The sequence below is a fragment of the Melopsittacus undulatus genome, chromosome 9, assembly GCF_012275295.1.
Source record: "Melopsittacus undulatus isolate bMelUnd1 chromosome 9, bMelUnd1.mat.Z, whole genome shotgun sequence".
Lineage (NCBI taxonomy): Eukaryota > Metazoa > Chordata > Aves > Psittaciformes > Psittaculidae > Melopsittacus > Melopsittacus undulatus.
Window position 1 is genome coordinate 33,534,106 of NC_047535.1, and position 13,794 is coordinate 33,547,899.

A 13,794-nucleotide genomic window follows, 5' to 3' on the forward strand; every position below is an offset into this window, starting at 1 on the left:
TTTAGCATATCAGATAGCATGAGCATCAAATAAGCAAATGAACCATATGTTCTCATGTAGAAGAATGACAACCTCCATGATGTGTATTTATTACAATTTCCTTTCCTGTGACACCTCTCTAATACAATTTTAAGTTGTTCCTACTCAACTCCTGGGAACCTTGTTAAGGTGAGCCTTTCTGAGGGGCTTTCCTACACACTGAGATGTCCCAAGCAATCTGTCACTCTTCCATGTCATATGGAGTTGCAAAAAACTAAACCCCAGTTGTGCCTTCTCTCCCTTTCAGTTCATGTTCTATCCCTGCTTCATGCACATATTCTGATTGATGTTCAGGATTTGATCTAAAGCCAGCTAATCTCATTGGAGTTTTTCCATTGACTTCACTAGGCTGTGAATCAAGATCCCTAATTAGGAGTTTATACAAAAAATAATGAGAGAATGCAACCTTCTGTGCTTCTTTTCTAGTCCAAATTGTACTGCTATGTGCATCATTATGGTTGTACTACTCTGGTGTATATTGCCATAGCATACAAAAACAATATTACTGGATGAAAAACACACTGTACAAATACTAAATAAAAGAGAGCTCCTGATCCCCAAATTTTTCAAAGTAAGTGTAATGTTAGAGGTAACAGACCAGGATCTGTTGGGAAGGCGATGCAAAAAGACACAGTAAGTTATTGATTAACATGATAGGCACATGGGCTGCTGCCAATCATACTGTATGCATGATGAACAATCTTCTAAGGAGGAGTTTCTAGGATCATGAGTGTAAAAGGTTATGTGAGCAAAAGCATAGCAACAGAACCTTTAAACTGTGTCTAATGCCTGGCCAACATGCAGGGTTTGTAGGAAGATACTATGATCTCTGGTTTAACCATGGGGTTTTATTACAAAGAAATCTTGCAATTTCATTGCTACTTTTCTATCAGAATTAAAAATATTTTCACATTTTCAGTGAAAAGAGGAGCTGCTTAAGGGACACATACAAGTGGTAGAATATGACTCACACATTAAAAAGGCATAAGATTTCTGTGCTCTGTGATATTTTGCACAAGGATGTGGGTCTAAAGCTTCAGTGAACTACATACAATCCCTATCATTATCACTCAAATTAAGCACAAATTAGGTAACCCAGTGAGGATTGCTCCAGGGTTTCCTACCAGCCTGCAGGTAGCCCAGCCAAGGGCACAAGAAATTAGAATTGATGAGAGCTAAAGACATGAGAGCAAGGGCATGTGTAGCTGAAGGATGAGTCATCAGTATGGAAGTTGAAATCACTGAAAATGAACACTGTTCATCCAATATCTCTAATGGATGTATGTGCACATGAACATGCCACACAGGGCTTCTGAAAAGAAGCCAGTACCACACTGTGTACCTGGTGTCAGTTGCTTGTTGTATATATAGAATTATAGAAGGTTTTATTGTACTTTTTATTTTTGAAATATGTTCTGACAAGAAGATAGGGAAGAAGATTCCTGTAAGTGAATTAAACTCCCACACAGAGGTAATTCAGGGCTTTATGTACTGTTTAAATTCTACTTAAGTCCCATATTAAGAGCTTAGTTTTACATCTGGAGTGAATTTGGTTGTACAAATGGCTGTCTGAACTCCTAGGAATGTCTGAATCATAAAAATAATCATTAATGGTGGGATTATATTGAATATTAGTAATGGGGGCATACCATCCTGTGCTGAAAGATTTTTTCCCTGATGCACCGGAGTTACAAAGATTTCATAAAACTAGCAGAATTTGTTGACAAATAGAAAAATTGGCAACCTTTTTCTTTGGCAATTCAGTCCATTTTCTACCGGGATTACCATAACAAAATTTTGCAAAGTCTGGTTCCTGATCCTTTCCTTTTCATGTTCTAATACATCACCATCTTTTTATGTTATGAATGTTCAGACTAATCAATGTATGGCTACATAAATTCAGTGTTTTGTTATGTCCTGCCCACAAGGTAAACTAATAACCAAGGAATCTTTCCTTTTGACAGGCAGGACATGCTAAGATTAGCTCTTATCTCAGTTCAAGTTCTACTGCATCTCTCCTATCACGATATCCACTGTTTAGATGCACATTTGAAATAGGGCAAGGACAGACATATGGAAGAGAAGAGCCACAAAGTGGCCATATCTTGTAAATATGACACAAGACCAAGTTCTCTATGTGGGAAAAGACCACAAATGTGTTTTTTTAAAACAGCAGAATGAGGATGACCAGGCTCACAAGCATCTTGAAACTGTCACAAAGATTTAGAAAGCTGAAAGGATTAAAACACAGCAAGAAACATGTTCTGGTGTTGCTTTTTTTGGGTTTATTTTGTTTCATCACTAAACTAGTTGTTTGACAACTCTTTCTTTCCCATACACATAGAGGTGCTGTTGTCCAGTATTCCCCAGCTGCAAGTTTTGAGACATATTACTACAATATATTTAGACATGTCTAGACACATACCATTTTTGCAACTTTTTTCTTTGGTCATCACAGGAGAACATCTGTCCCACATTTAATATTTGAGTATGTTAAAAACAGGGCAAAACCAGTTTTGCTATTTTATGCTAAAGGGAGAACCATCTCCTGAAAAGAATGTATTTTATCTGAAAGCTTTATGATGGAGTATAACTCAGTTCAGAAGTCTGTATATAGTGACATAAATATTTGTGTTCCTAAACTACAGAGATTCAATGCAAAAAATAAGTTCATTAACAGGAACAGAAGGGAAATTTAGGGAATAGTAATGAACAGAGTTACAGTGTCACCTTCTATCACTACTAATAGTATTCATTTCTAAAATACTTTAATAAGAGTATTCAGCTAGATTGTGTAATTTTGTTTTGATCCAAATAGTTAACACATAGTTTAATGGCATTTATTTTATTTCCAGTTCATTGTCAATCAGCTCTGAAGCTCTTTTATATCTAGCTGAATGCAGATAGGGGAAGTCTTTCTTTAAGCATAGCTTATTAAATGGCAATACTATTAGCATACAAATTACACTCAGAATAGGATAAACAGGTACAAAGATCATTACCATATAATACAGACAGTCGGATCTCAGATGGGACTCAGTGGGACCTTTTCAAAAATACCAGAGCTGTCATCAGTAGGCACAATTCATTCACTCAGTCAAACTTTACTCACATTTACATATGCATAAATCACTAGTAATTCTGACTCACTTGAGAGCTGTGCTCATGCTTCTGCTCCTCACTTACTTCCCCTTGTACTTTTTAATTCAGCCTCTCTCTTTCTTCTCAATCTTTGTAAAATTAAAAAAGTCGGTTATTGTCTCAATGTCTGCTAGCATATCTGAATATATATCTTTTCATTGCCTATGAAAGCAAGAGTAGTTTTGCTCTTGAGCAGTAAAGTGAGACAGAGAAGACACGGTTTCAAATAGGATTTCTCAGATAATAAAAATTACTTTGCCTCTGATTTCATCAGATCCAGTATACTCCCTTTTTATCTGCACAGTGCTATGATCATGACTTCAATAACATTGCGAGGTGTCAGACACTTGATGTTAGAGGCAGACAGAAGAGTGAATCTTTACATTAAGTATCAGGGCTACTTTATTTTGAAAGGAATTACTTTACACTCTTGAAGAGATAGCTACCCTACTGGCAGTGCTGAAACCTGCAGAAGTAAGTTTGATATGCGCCCAGTTTTACACCAGTACAGGTCAACCAATTTTGATGGGGATTTCAAAGACATTTGTTGTATTGAGCTAATGTAATACACATCTATGAATTAAAATCACACCTCTAAAACAGATTGCCTGAACAGTATAGCAATGCACAAAATTTACCTCTGCTACACATTAAAATCTAATGAGTTGACACCTCTGTCTTTTCTCAGATTTTATTTTTCTATCAGCCTTGTTAAATACATATTATTCCTTCATACTCTTAAGATCAAAGCAAATAGCCATCAACACTCTTTCACTCACATGAGACAACACTTTCAGAGATGGTTTGTTTGGCCTGGTTAATTAAAAGCTGTACCTATCAACCCTTCTTGATTTCTCAAGTTCTTTACTTAAAAAGTATGTGTGACAATTTTAATGAGCTCTCACTTCTTCCCAGTCTAATGTCTTTTACAGAAACATTACAAAGTATTCTTTTTTGAACATTAAGCAGTTTTGACTCTAGCAGACCTTGGATAGGTTGCTTGTTTTCCCTTTCTTCATATAATGCTTATGTTGTGTAATAATGGAGTCACTCAGAGAGGACAAGGATGTGGATCAATCCAATGGAATGAACAGATTAAAAACAAACAAAAAGATGTCTTTTAAATAAAACAGGGAAAAACCTCTCACAAACTGTTGTGAGACTAAAGGTTGGGAGAGACTCAAAGGGCTTTGGAGTAATTCCTGAAGACAGATTTCATCTAATATAGAAAGGCATTATATCTAGATTCAAACACTGGGTCACTTGGTGCTGTGAAAGGGCTGTGGTATCTGCTGCTGCATGTTTACCCCATCAGGGATATCCTGTGGTTGGAAAACTGACTAGACACCCTTCTGAACTGGGCTTTAAGTGCTGCCTTACACTCCTATGATCCTGTCTTGGGTTCAGCAGTAGCAGTAATTTTTCTCCTTCTTAGTAGCTGGTGCAGTGCTGTAGTTTTGACTTTCAGCCTGGGAACAGCACTGATAACACCGATGAGTTTAGTTGTTGCTAAGTAATGTTTAATCTGACCAAGGACTTTCTGAGTTCTGTTAGGGTGGTGAGGCACTGGAATGGGTTGCCCAGGGAGGTTGTGAATGCTCCATCCCTGGCAGTGCTCAAGGCCAGGGTGGACAAAGCCTTGGGTGAAATTGTTTAGTGTGAAGTGTCTCTGCCCATGGCAGGGGGTTGGAACTTGATGATCTTAAGGTTCTTTCCAACCCTAACTCTTCTATGATTCTATGATTCTAAGAATCTCATGCTCTGCCAGGGAGCAGGGGAAGCAGGGAGGAAGCAGAGACAGGACACCTGACCCAAACTAGCTAAACAGGTATTCCATACCACAGCATGTCATGTTTAGGATGTAGAACTGGCGGCAGTTATCCAGAAGGGTTAGATCACTGCTCAGCTGGGCTGGGTATCAGTCGGCAGGTGGTAAGTGGTTGTATTCTCTTCCCTTGTTATTTCCCTTATCATTATTATTATTGGTGGTAGCAGCAGTGGTTTGTGTTATACCTTAATTACTGGACTGTTCTTACCTCAACCCGTGGGAGTTACATTCTTTTGATTCTCCTCCCCATCCCTCCGGGAGTTGGGGAGGCAGGAAGGAGCAGAGTGAGTGAGTGGGCTGTGTGGCAGCTGGGCTTAAACCACAACAGAGCCACATGAATGAACTGCACCCAACGTATCCATCTTTCTGCAGGGTAAATTCCCAGGATCTAGTGATCCTGGGAATTTCTAATTAGCTCTTGTGTGTACTAACTTTGTATGGATTTATGTAACTGGATTTTCATTTCTTCCTTTTGTCATAGTGACTTTGCCTAATTGAGCTGTTTACCCAGAGGTAGTACATGGGTAATTCAGGCAGGAACACAGGTGCTAGCACTAGTCTGATAAGAATTTAAGGATTTTGTAAGTCAGAGAAGCCAGTTTAGAGTTAGACTTATGCTTAAGCAATCCCTTGCTGCAACAGGGATTTACGAACAGCTGTGTCCCAAGTAGCATATTTCATCCTTCCTTCCCCTCTTTCTTTTGCAGGGATGCATTTATCAGATCTGCCTCAGATCTTTTTGATTTTTGTCCCTCGACAGGCACTTACTTATTGAGAGAAGTCCAGTTTTCCTGGCAGACAAAATATTCTACCTACTTTATATTGGACAAGATAAACTTTCCTGTCTTGTCTCAGTATGTGGAATTATCGTGTCTTCTGATGCAAATGCTAGGAATTATTATCTGTAGCCTTCATGCAGTCTAAAATGTTGTGGAAAGTAGCAGTTTTCAGCAAGACTTTCAGCAGGTGAGATGTGTTTCACAGCTTCTTTTTAAAACGTTTGTTAGAGCTTGATCCAAAGCCCATTAAAGGAAATATTTCCATTGTCTTCAGAATCACAGTTCCATGATTTGAAAGACAAATGGATGAGGATAAAGTGCAGCCCCTCTGAACTCACCCATGGTATAAAGTCTTGACTCTAGGGAAGCTTATGGCAACTTCTTTTGTGGCAGCTGGGTGTTTTTTTTTCTTGCATTTGAAAGGCATCATCTTGATTTTCTGCTGTGCTCTGCTTTCTCATCCCTCTCCTAACACAGACTTCAGTACAGCTGGAAATTACTAACTTTTTTTTTTCCCTTTTATAACCTTTCCTGTTAACTAATTACTCTGGAGTCCTTTGTGCTTTTACATAAATTCAGCCTGAGTGTCTTATTTACTGCTAACTCTCTAATTGTCTTTAGGTAGCATGACCTCTGTTTCAAACAACTCTGAAGCTTTTATTAGCTCATGGTATCTTTTTGCTAAGCTCCGTTTTGATCTACCGAAAGAGACATTCCTGCCCAGCCATTGTTTTGGAACAGCATTTCTTCAGATCAAACATCACCTCATCAGCTCTTGAGTGGGTACAAACTCCTCTTAGTGAATAGATGAGGAACCTGGGAATTATTCAGGTTTCAGTTCCTAATGAAGAGTAGATGAAAGAACGTCTGAGCAAGACATGACTAAACTTTAGTGAAAAAGCCCTAGCCAGAAACCCATGGGGCACTAAGCAGAGAGCATGTGCATTCTATGATTCTCCCCTTGATTTTCATAAACTGTGCTTTTTCTGTATATTTACCAACACTGGAAGCTTTCAGGGACTGGGACTGTCTTCTTTTTGCCTCATGTCCACTTTTGGATTCCAATTTGTACCTAGATCTTTTAGGTGCAACTGCAGTAAAAATAACACGGCTTATGATGTTGAGATGATGATGTTGAGAAAGACACTACAGCAGCTTGTTATAAAGTATTACTCAGGTACCCAATTTATGAACATTTGCTGACTCACACTTGAATCTCTTTCGATACCGTTTGATGAAGCCACCGTATGTTAGCTAACCAGTCAATTGATTCAACTATATTATCACCAGCAGTTTCTAATGAGGTTTTTTTTCTTGTGGCTGGTGCAAATGAATGTGGACAAATGCATCATTAGTGCAAAGAAAATTGCAGAGGCATAGGCGGAATACTTGCAAATGTTAAATACTTAAACCTGCCTTTGAAACACTGTTATCAGATGTGTCCCTATACTGAGAGGGAGAGGCACCTATAGTTTCTTGTTTTAATGCACAGCATCATGGATCAGCAGAGTCTCAGTTCTGTCATGATTATTCATCCTTCCTTATCTGAAAAATGTCATTTAGTTGATACAGCATTATAGGGAAGAGCATACTTTGTTGCTTCATATTTTGCTCCTCTCCAGTTTAATATGGATATATGATGGATTATTAAACCTGAATGTCTTTTCTCATCATATATCAAATTGCATGCAAACAACTGCTGCAGTACCTGGTGATTATTGCCAAGGAAACAAAGATTTTTCATTCAAGCCTAAATCCCCTCCCCTCTCAGCTCTACACCCCAGTGACAGAGTGCCCAGCACCACAAGGATGTCTCAGTTTTTCTTTTTCCTAAATCTTTTGTTAGGGTAAGGTCAGACAAGAGTTGGAGACATGAAACCAGGGGGATGTGAGAAGACCCCCTGAAATCCAAGTCTAGCTTCTCTTCATCATTTGAGAAGCTGGGAGCATATTACGGGAAACAGAGCAAGATCTAATATGTGTTACATATATAGCTACAAGCATATAAATACTAGATTGGAATGCAGCAAGACACTATGATGTTTTTTGTGTGTTTAATGGCTATGATATTACTGCCAGCTTCAACTTCTGCTCTTGTTGTTATTCATTTCTTTTAATAATTCATTACATCATCCAATCTTATGTTGTTAGTAATAAATATTAAATGCCCAAGATGTGATGCATGAATTAGATATTTTCTCTTTATGAAAGGATTCTTGTATTAGATTTAAATGTCAATTAAAAGAGGAATATAAAAAAATAATGCAGTGCTTATGTGAGCACTGGAATGAATGAAGCCTGGTTTCCTGTGAATTTGTGACTTTCAGCTGTATTTTGTCAGATGTAAGAAAGTATGACATCTGAGCGCAGCTCTTCTCGTTTGGGTGCAAATTATTTGATGCCTTACAAAGGAGTGTGCTCATGCAGTGTCCTTACTGGCAAGACGGCCTGTATAGAGAGACCCTGATCCCATTTCCATGAAACTTCCAAGAACTTAATGTCTTTCAGCCCACTGTCTTACTATACTCACAAAAATTTGGTCAAGAACTTCATCACCACCAGGTGCATGGAAGAACTGACACAAAATTAATGAAACATTATTTTCTGTCTTAAACTTCATTGCTTACCCAATTCAGCTTTCAGTTTTCAATTCCCTACCTTTGTTATATATGCGTTCTCTATATTTGTGAAGAAAATCCCCAAACCCTGAACTGCTCTCCTTGTATGTAAAAGCAAAGAGCATGCAATGAAAGCTTACCTAAGGGAAATTGAACTATGTACTGATTTACATCCTAAAGTATCTCATTGACATGAAGAAGCATATGAACAAGCTTAGAAATTAATTTTGTCCTTAAAACCCAGGAGTGGTCCTGAAATTACCATTAAATGCAATTTACCCAATACTCTGCAAATTGATGTATACAACATGGTGACTAATAAGGTGATTTGAGGGCCCTGTGAGACAGCGATGTATTTGATTTGGCTTCTTGGCTTGTGAGATGGCATTTCAGCACCTCAGCTAGTCTGCTAATATCTTTTAATAACCCTGACAAAATTGGAGAAGCAGCTGGGCTCAGACACAATATTAGTATGGCATGGGAGCATTGGGATTTGAAATAAAAAAAACCCCTATGGTAAAATATAGCACAGTAGGTAACAACTTGGGTCTTCTTTCTTTCTCTTCAGACTCCAAACTTTGCTGCAAGAAAGTCATCTAGACAAGTTAACAGTCAGCTCCAGTATGTCAATATAACATTCCTAATATAGAAATCAATAATAAGCAGAGGTGAAAATCGGTTGATACATATTCAGCTTGCTGTAGAAGAGAAAAAGTATAATAGAAGAATTTAAATATTAAAAATAGCATTGCATTTCTATTATAGTTCCTGTAATACAAGTATTTTTTTCTTCTTTTTTATTTTGTTCCCCAGGGTCATCTTACTAGTGGACAGCAGTCTCAGGCTCTATAACATTACCAAATCAGATGCCGGGGTGTACATCTGTATAGCAACAAATCAGTTTGGAGTTGCCAGAAGTTCAGGGAACCTGACTGTGAAAGGTACTTTAGGGTTTGGGCTTTTATTTTTGTGCTTTATGAATATTAAAAGGTAAATGCCTTTTTTCATTAGGATGCCCAAGTCTGTGCCAGTCAGTGCTAGTATTGACAGGTTTCTGCTTGCAGTTTAAAGCTGAAACTGAACTCACCACTGCCTGCAGCAAAGAAAGCCTCATGAGCACACCATTCCGATGATCAATTTGTTTATCAGGGAGGTCTCCCAAGATATCTACAGGAACAGGAGGTAACATTAATAACGATATTTTCACTGCAGTACTGTCTAGATATTGCAGGTATGGGCTGAACAGTTGCAGGGCCAGCGTTTGATACGACACTGAGGCAGTTTGGAGGTTCAGTGTACCCTATGCAGTGTGCTTGGATAAGTTTATTCAGCTCATTTACCATTTATATCACATCTGAGACTACACAAGAGTCTTTAAAGCTGGGGTGCCAAAAAGAAATAAGATGTTATGAAGTAATCTGAAAAACAGGTGGGCTTCAGCATAGGACAGATACATGTTGCACAAGATGCATTCCTGCAGATCCTGAAGCCACCCACTCCTTCCTTGCACCCCATCTGCTGTACACTACTTTGGTAAATAACTCCAAAACAAATCAGAGCTAAGCAAAACCTCTTTGGCCCTTTTCAGGGCTTTTTAATTCTGCATATTTAAATGGCCATCTTCCACAGCACAACTCCAGTCATATTGCTGCATTAATAATAAAACAAGGGTTCTGTTAGGGTATCTTCTACACTTTCAGACTAGTTTGTTTTCCTGGATGCTAGTACTAAGGCACCTCATTTCATAGGACACCCCTTTATCTGTAAGCATTTGACTTTTTGCTTATCCTTTCTTACGTTTTTGGTTTAATTAAACCATTTCAACTGTTAACTACAGGTTAATGTAGCTAGACAGGGGTTTTTCTGAAGGGGGAATGAGGAACATTGCCCTCTCACATTACCTTTATTTTCTTCTCCATTATGCATATGAGATAAAATTTTAATTGTTTCCTTAAAAAGAAAGTTGCCTCTTTGAGAGTCATCACTATGAACTTGTCCCATCAAGTTCGTTGTAAGAATCCAAATGCTATGTCCTCTAAGACAAAATGACTGATGGAATCTGATGAGATGTGCCAAAGTGAGACCACATAGCTACCCATGATGTTTCCCAAACTTTATATGGATGTCAGCAAAGAGTGGCTTGGCTGCACAACACTTCCAGCTCAAATGCCAGTCATGTTTTCTTCTTCTATTTTTCCTTTTTTTTTTCCTCTTGGTTTTGATTAAGGTTTTGATTAAGGGCATGTAATTGTCTGTCAGTCACATTTTGTTGCACTTCCATATAAACCAGAAAAAAGTCTTAGGACTGGAAAGCCAAGCTACCTGCTTCTGTCCTTTCCCCCCTCTATCCTCCTTGCATGCTCTCACTGGTCACAGATCTTCCCCAGCTGGACTGGACTTGTACAAAGTCATGGCTGAGAGAACTGCGAGGCACAGGCAAGTTCATCAACTAAGTTTTTCAGACCAACTTGGTGAGGTGAAGAATTGTCTTTGGAGATGTTGTGATGCTTTTGTTGGAAATGTATAAATAACTTCCCTAACAGCCATCCTGTGGTTATCAGTTTAAACATCCAGAAAATCAAGTTATGGGTTAGGAGGCACATCACATTTAAAGGGTCACATCTGCTGTAATCCTCCTTCCCTCCAAAGCTGCAGCTTGTCTGTGCTGGGTTTGAGCTTGTGGTGTGACGGCACACTCTGGCTCTGGTCCCAGTCCAGTGATGATCAGCAGCGCAGTGTCTTCCCTGCAGTATTTTTCACCCTTCTTTGAAACACACTTAAATACATTGTGGAACACGTTGGAGTACATTATGTCCAAAGCAATCTTTTGCTTCAAATTTTTGCTGTGCTGATGGATGGTCTAGTTCCAGGAGTGAAAAGAATTTGTAGAAGCTTATTGCTCAGGTGGAGTAGTCCCGAGCTGGAGGACATGAGAAGAGATCACTTTTTGCATAGAAATTCCTATGAGCAGCATATGAAATGACTATGATCTGATATTTGATCACTGAGGCACACTTACTATGTTTTTTTCTATTTGATCCCACGTGGTCTTTTCAGTATGGACATTTACTTATAAAAGTACTCAAATTTGTTGATTTTAAGTGAGAAGAACAAGTCAAAAAGTGGAACTTCTGAGCTTATAGTAATCATATTTATCAGTTTTGCAAAACACCTAACAATAATAATGTCTGTAGTTACAAGAAGAGTACATTATTAAATGTAATTTGTAACTATCTCTTTTTTCTTAATTTTCTTCTTTTCACTGACTTCAGAATGGTTGCTGTAGCCCACAGGCATGACCTCGTCCCTAACCTACTGCATCTGGCAAAAGTATTTTTCATACTGATAGTATGAAAGAACAATTAGCTTTGATGCAGTGCAACGTGCAATCTGAGATGATGTTACAGCACAGATAGCAATGAATAAACCAAGTGGTTTAGGGTTTAGGCAGCTCTGACTTCATTAAGGTTGTATACCACTTCACATATCACATACGTGCATCCTAATGGAGCAATATGGGAAAATTGCATTAAAACATGAAAAAATATTTTGTTTGGCATTTATGAAGTTTATTAAAACACCGAGTAACAACATGGTATAAAAATGATCTTGTTTGCAGGGAACATTTGTTTTTGTTTCCCCTCTGGAGAAGTTTTGGCTGTTCAATTATAGGCCTCATTGCTTCAGCATTATTTTCAACTGAAATGTCAGAACTTGGAAAAGCATATCTAATGTGCAAATTAAGTTTATTGCTGCTCATTGAGTTGTTTATTCTTTGTGTGAGAAGTCTTTATTATATCTCCAGCGCTCACATCTTATCTGTTTTCTCCTCTGGAATAGGATTTGCCATGTATTCCATATGTCTGCACTTGCTAAGCAAGATAGATAGATAATGTAGAACCAAGAGCTTTTAAAAGCTTTTAAAAGTATTTGAGGTGGAAGTCTTAAAGACAAGCCCATAAAAGAAGCAGAAAATATTGCAGAAGTGAACCACTCTATGTCAGTGTTATCACTGGATATGAGAAGGCTAGAACAAGAAACAGAAAAGGATAATAAAACCATAATAAAATGTATTTTTTGCTAACACTGCTAAAAAAAAACCTCAAACAACTCACACACAAACCCAGTATAATTCACTAAAAGACAGTTTTCAATATTTATTTGGTGGAGGCAGACAGGTTCATGCCAATATGCAAGCAGACTTCTTAGAATAATAATGGGATATAGATACTGGGATTTGTTGTGTTATAAGAAACCTTCATATAAGAATCATAGAATAGTTAGGGTTGGAAAGGACCTTAAGATCATCTAGTTCCAACCCCCCTGTCATGGGCAGGGACACCTCACACTAAATGGTATCACCCAAGGCTTATTCTGATATTCAAAAATGCCAGTTCACTAGAGGGTTCCACAGAATGCATGTTTTTTTCCCCAAATATTTATTTTTTCCCTAAGGAGGCATTCAATAGGATTTAATACATAAATGATTTCTATAATTTTCATTCCTTCCAATAACCTCTTAGAACAGGATTGCAGATGTCTCATTTCTGATCTTTTTGCATGTGTGATCAAACAAGGACGCAAGAAATTACATGACAGACTTAATGAGGCAATCATATTGTTAATGGAACCTTGTCATGAAGAAAAGTTTCAAAATATTCCCAGTTTTATAATAGCCAGCTGGAGCTAATTGTCCCTTCCTGTACAATAAAAACATAGAATCATAGAATCATAGAATGGTTTGGGTTGGAAAGGACCTTAAGATCATCTAGTTCCACCTCCCTGACTGACACCTCACCCCAGACAATGTTGCCCAAGGCTCTGTTCAACCTGGCCTTGTGTTCAAGGGAAAGGGATGGAGCATTTACCACTTCTTTGGGCAACCTGTTCCAGTGCCACACCACTCTCACAGTAAAGAACTTCTTCCTTATCTAACCTGAACTTCCCCTGTTTAAGTTTAAACCTATTATCCTTTGGCAGCTGGCTTTGGTGGAGGCTTAAAGATTTTGCAAAGACTAGGACATAATGTCCTATTTGTATTCTATGGATTTTTGAATGTAACCATGGAATCTGATTACAAATTCCATGCAATACTGTTTGTATCATTCTTGTTTAGTCTTATTTCGACTTTTCCATGGAAATAAATTGATTTTATTTATAGTATTTTACTTATTTATAGAATACTGTAATTGTACACAGTGTATTGTAGAAGAGTCAAAATGCACCGATCCTGGTGATCAACCATCCAATACAGAGAAGCAGGAGTTACAAAATTAGGGGACATTATGTCTTGTGGCAGTAGAGGTGATGTGGGTCTTATGAAGGGTAAATATTTTACAGAGAAATTTGAAGGACAAGGAAATCTTGAGGCATGGACAATTCAGTAGTA

At 38.1% G+C, this 13,794-nt stretch overlaps 1 protein-coding gene across 1 annotated transcript in view; it reads left to right on the forward strand.

Moving 5' to 3' along the window:
• The window catches only part of LOC101868936 (contactin-6), an 88,768-nt gene that overhangs the window by 55,571 nt on the left and 19,403 nt on the right, over positions 1-13,794 (forward strand). The window contains 1 exon segment of the mRNA XM_034066202.1: positions 9,219-9,346. Coding sequence (XP_033922093.1) covers positions 9,219-9,346 — 128 coding nt within the window.